The 5,679-nt window shown below is 37.7% G+C and overlaps 1 protein-coding gene across 1 annotated transcript; it reads left to right on the forward strand.

The window, feature by feature from the left end:
* The first annotated feature begins 2,170 nt into the window (after window positions 1-2,170).
* Window positions 2,171-4,426, forward strand: LOC110454188. The gene has a single exon (XM_021503564.1). The coding sequence runs from the start codon at window positions 3,025-3,027 to the stop codon at window positions 3,880-3,882; it is 858 nt and encodes a 285-aa protein (XP_021359239.1). The 5' UTR covers window positions 2,171-3,024; the 3' UTR covers window positions 3,883-4,426.
* The last annotated feature ends 1,253 nt before the right edge of the window (window positions 4,427-5,679 follow it).

Here is a 5,679-nt window from a genome sequence, read left to right on the forward strand (position 1 = left end):
AAAAAAATATGTTGACTTCGATGAAAGATTTATACTGAAATATAAAATCTCGATACACTGCCAACAGGTTTCCCGCCAAATTTCGGCGATATTATTGGGTTTGTCGATATATCGAAGGAGGCAGAGTTTAGAAAAACAGACAGAAAGGACCTTGAAATATTGTTTGCGGAAAGTGTGATGGTAATTGAAATCAGAGTTACGGATTTGCCTGCATTCCCCTATTTGACAATTTTATTTAAACTACACAGAGATAGCTGAACATCTGATCAATGGGAACGTAATAGATTTGTGACAATATTGTCGTAATTCAAATCATCGCCCGATTTGTCACGTCATAATGATATAATTAGACACAGTTAGTTCAGCCTTGAAGAGCAATACTTCAATATTACAACGCATAGTTAACTTAACAATCAAAACTAGATTTTTTTAAAAGAAGGAAATAAAAAAATAACTCGCTTAAAATATCGTTAAATTTAACGTATAGTGATTTACTGATTCATTAATATAAAAATACATTTAAATACTTATTCATGGAACATATCTAGATATATTAACCACTTTTTAATTTTTGGGGAAAAGTTTCGATATGACAACAAATCTTCGTAAAGAGATGTAATTATATTGGAATTTCTACAAGAGTCAAATGTAATTTAAAACCCTTGAATGCAATTTTCATTCAAGCGATTTCAATGTTACATGCCTATGTGAATATAATCATCAAACGGACGTGACAGGAAAAGATCAACATATATTATACACTATCAAAACGATATGTTATAAATCTTAAGGCTACGCCAAACTCATTACTTGTTTTAGATCTGTGTTGATCTTTGCAACCAAGCTTAACAAAATTCAACTTTTTTCTTTCGGACGCCATATATTATTAATGTTGATGAAGCAGTGAAGCGTACATACCTCTTCCTGCAAAATTCTATGTCATAAACGCTCGTTCATAAAATAAAACCTCAAATTGTTATGGTATATTTATTGATATATATATGTAACCTCGATATACTGCCCTTTGTGTTTCCCTTGTCATGTCACTTTTCGCCAATATATTTGAAGGTTTCCTTTCCCCCTTTTCATTGCGTATGAAACACCTCTCTCGATATACCGTCAAACCCCTTTATATCGACAAAAATATTTGACGTTATAACGAGGTTTTTACAGTACTTTAAAAACAGCGTCGCCCGTTATCATTTTACCTTATTTTCAACATTATAAACCATTTGTGAAACGAAACAATATTATCTCGCTAGCTCAATACTTTTGACACGTATCACAGAACGATTGATCAATCTGGCGTGATCCGAATACCAAACACACTCGGGCAATATATTTGACCTCCGTTTATGACACTGTCAGCTACCGTTTTAGAGGATAGAACACGCGTGCGATCAAAAGTGATAAAACGAATTAAAATTTCATTATAGGATTAACATTTTATTTAAAAAAGACTCAACGATATTGATCAAATTGTGTTCATCCTTCCAGTAAACATCAATTTGGTCCGCGTCTTGCTTGAAAGGAATCACACACATTATAGCCATTGTGATTTAAAGAAAAACACAGCCGATTAAATCCGCATGCATAATTTTATTTATGCGTCTTCTAATAAAACTCGATTCAAGCTACCAGTGAGCGGTGTCAATGGTTGGGGTCAATTGAGAGAATGTTTTAATGGAGCCGTATTGCGAGTTATTACAAATTAAGCGACACGTAGACCGATGTGTATGAGTTGGTTAACTTACCGTCCCAAAAACGCTCCGGTCTGTTTACAGTAAAAATCGACTTAGTTTGTTTTCTTTTCTTTGACAATTATATACATAAATGTTAGTGAGCCACACAATAAAATTCTTTAAAACTTCAAAGGTCACACGAAGAAAAAAACCACAGTGTATATGTTACGGTTTGTGTATGCGACCAACAATAAGAAAATTTCGAGAGAAAAAATCCTTTCGTAAATTAAAGCTCACAATGATAAGATTTTAATGCGTGTGTGTGGTATGGAGGAGGGGAAGGGGGGTCTGGGTTTGGGGGTATGTCGTATAATGAAATGACATTTAGGGAGTTTACATACACGACAGCTAGTACACTTACCTGTACAAGTATACAGGTATTTAAGGACTTAATGAGCATATTTATCAAACACTTCTGGAGTTTACACTGTGCATACAAACATGTTTTGACTGTTCAGGTACACCTGTATATGTAAGGTGTATATTATTGATAAAAGCTTGTTGCGTTTGACTGCCGACATCGGAAAACTTGTCAACATTGAATATATGTAGTGGCTGCTTTCCATCAAACGGTCCGACCTTCTGGATCAGAACAGCGCAGGGTAGCACAAAAATAAAACGGGGATCGTCTTAATTTTCGGAATCAAATTACGGTGGAATGGATTATATTAACTGTTGAATAGGGTTACATTATAACCTTATTATAAATAGATAGAGAATGAATGAAGTATACACAACGATGGATGTAAAAGTAATGAAAATTACAGGTGGACGATCAGCCTCAACCGAATAATGGAAATTATGTATCAGGATCTCAAACGTTAAATATTTGACGTATGGTGGCATACCTGTATTTAAACTGAAGATACCGGCTGTAGCTACTGTATGTTCAATTTGAGGACGACGTCAGCTACCTGAATCGGTTTGTACACAATTGCAGTGTGTTTTAATGTGATACTACAGTTCATATTTCGTTATTATTAAGGAGCAACGCCTTTCTGTTGAAATTTTGAAAAGTTTAATTAATGCAGGAGTTACGAGGACGACCGTTCGTGACTCTCACTTCTATTTTGATGGCAAATGTAAGGAAACCTTTGCGTGAAGTCAACACCTTAATTAATGAGGAATTATGGGGGGGAAAAGTTCTCAAACATCAGTGAATAACATTTGATACAAAACAAGTGTATAAACATATATATTTAGTGCTGCGGTCGAGAGTGTCGCGGACCCACTTTGATAACGGTCGCTTCTCAAGGCATATTCACTATTCAGTCAAAAAGACATGAACGTCAAACGACCTAAACGGACAAATAAAAAGCGAGAACTACAGCTTCCGTCCGTCTTTCTCAATAATAGCTGGAATTCTAACGAAGATCCAGAGGAACCGGCTGAACTGGGTTACAAACGTTTACTTCCGGTCAAGTTACCCAACGGAAGTTCCAAATTGTCCCCGAGACAACTTAGTGACAAGACGCAACTTTGGAGCAATGGGAAATCTGGAAAGAGTCGCTTTCAAAAAGGAACTCACAAATACGGAAACATCTCGGAAACAGGTATATATAACGAGAGTGTCGATAAATTTTACAAACTTGTTACGCGGGAAAACTCCATAATGCTCCCACCACTACAGACTTCCAGTAGAGTCAAGTTCAACATCTCAAACTACATCGATATGGCAGAGAAGAAATATGTCATGAGAGATTTTCAGACGGAAGGAAAAATGTCCAAATTTGCGCGTGACGAGGTATATATTCCCAGTCTTAACAAAGAAATGTTCACATGTTACGAATGCAGACGACGTTACGTAAGTGATATGTACACGGAAGCGTTCGCCACGAGAAATTCCAAGAAGCCCAAATGTGTTGCCATGGCAACAAGGAACAATAAGAAGAATTCTTCTATCAGAGGTCGGGGAACTCGTGCACAATTCTGTGACGTGCTGGGGAAACGCTTTTGTTCGGAATGTGGGGAAAGTGAGAACAGAAAGATGAGACAGGCCATTTTGAATACGTATCCGACAGGACATGAAAATGGCATGGAATCCGATTCGCCTAGTCACATGCAACAAAGGAGGTCATTTCACCGGAAACGCGTCATCATTAACCCAATACCTACGCTTGTAACCTATGACGAAAGCTGACTTACAGACTCGCAGTCATCACGTGCGACGGGCTTCATGTGATATAGACATGGACAAAGGTATCGACAGATTAATCAGTGTAATAAGTGTAAACTATGGCAGATCAAGAAACAGATTCTCACAGTGTTGTTTTCATTCACATTTTTCTTCTGTCAATGTAAAGTTCGGACCATATGTCACACAAGGACAATCAAATTAACACGTGTTTCATGAAATCGTTCTTCAGCTCAAACTTCGATTCTCTCTACAGCCCAATTCCCTTTTTCGGTGATGAATAATTCATATTTTACATTTATTTCCTAAAAAAAATGGAGGAATTTCGGAGAGACATTCGACATCCGTTCTTTCATCTTATTCACTATGCACATTTCTTCATTACATGTTTCATGTTTAAGCATTATAGTGGCTTCCTGAATATGGGCAGAAATCCAAGGTTATATTGTAGCTATTTTACGAAATACACTTAATATGACACTCTTGTTCTGTTGTCAACATAACTTTGTGTGTTCTGTTGAGCAAAAGACATTTTGGTTCACTGACGCTTAGTTCTTCAGTTCTGTGGATATTACATTGATACCTGTGTTCTGTTAACACTGGGATCTTGTGTTTTGTTGTCACCAAGATCTTGTGTTCTGTTGACACTGAGATCTTGTGTTCTGTTGACACTGAGATCTTGTGTTCTGTTGTCACCTAGATCTTGTGGTCTGTTGTCACCAAGATCTTGTGTTCTGTTGTCACCTAGATCTTGTGTTGTGTTGTCACCTAGATCTTGTGTTCTGTTGTCACCTAGATCTTGTGCTCTGTTGTCACCAAGATCTTGTGTTCTGTTGTCACCTAGATCTTGTGTTCTGTTGTCACCGAGATCTTGTGTTCTGTTAACATTGCTATCTTGTGTTCTGTTGACACTGATATCTTGTGTTTTGTTGTCACCGAGATCTTGTGTTCTGTTGACACTGATATCTTGTGTTCTGTTGACATGGAGATCTTGTGTTCTGTTGTCACCGAAACCTTGTGTTCTGTTGACACTAAGACCTTAAAATCTGCTGACACTGGGAGACATTGTGCTATGTTGACACTGGGAGACCTTGTGTTATGTTGACATCGAGACCTTGTGTTCTATTGTCACCGAGATCTTGTGTTCTGTTGTCACCGAGATTTTGTGTTTTGTGTTCTGTTGACACTGATATCTTGCGTTCTGTTGACACTGAGATCTTGTGTTCTGTTGTCACCGAAACCTTGTGTTCTATTGACACCAAGACCTGAAAATCTGTTGACACTGGGAGACCTTGTGCTATGTTGACACTGGGAGACCTTGTGTTATGTTGACACTGAGACCTTGTGTTATGTTGACATTGAGACCTTGTGTTATGTTGACACTAAGACCTTGCGATCTTTGGACACTGAAACCGTGTGTTCTGTTGACAACAAGACCCTGAAATTTGTTGACACTGAGACCATGTGTTCTGTTGTCACCGATACCTTGTGTTCTTTTGACATTAAGACCTTGGAATCTGTTGACACTGAGACCCTGTGTTCTGTTGACATTAAGACCTGGAAATCTGTTGACACTGGGACCGTGTGTTCTGTTGACATAAAGACCTTGAAATCTGTTGACACTGATACCTTGTGTTTTGTTGTCACCGATACCTTGTGTTCTGTTGACATTGAGATCTTGAAATCTGTTGACACCGAGACCACGTGTTCTGTTGACATAAAGACCTTGAAATCTGTTGATACTGAGACTTTGTGTTCTGTTGTTACCGAGACCCTTGTGTTCTGTTGACATTAAGACCTTGA

The sequence above is a fragment of the Mizuhopecten yessoensis genome, unplaced genomic scaffold (genome assembly GCF_002113885.1).
Source record: "Mizuhopecten yessoensis strain PY_sf001 unplaced genomic scaffold, ASM211388v2 scaffold7713, whole genome shotgun sequence".
NCBI lineage: Eukaryota > Metazoa > Mollusca > Bivalvia > Pectinida > Pectinidae > Mizuhopecten > Mizuhopecten yessoensis.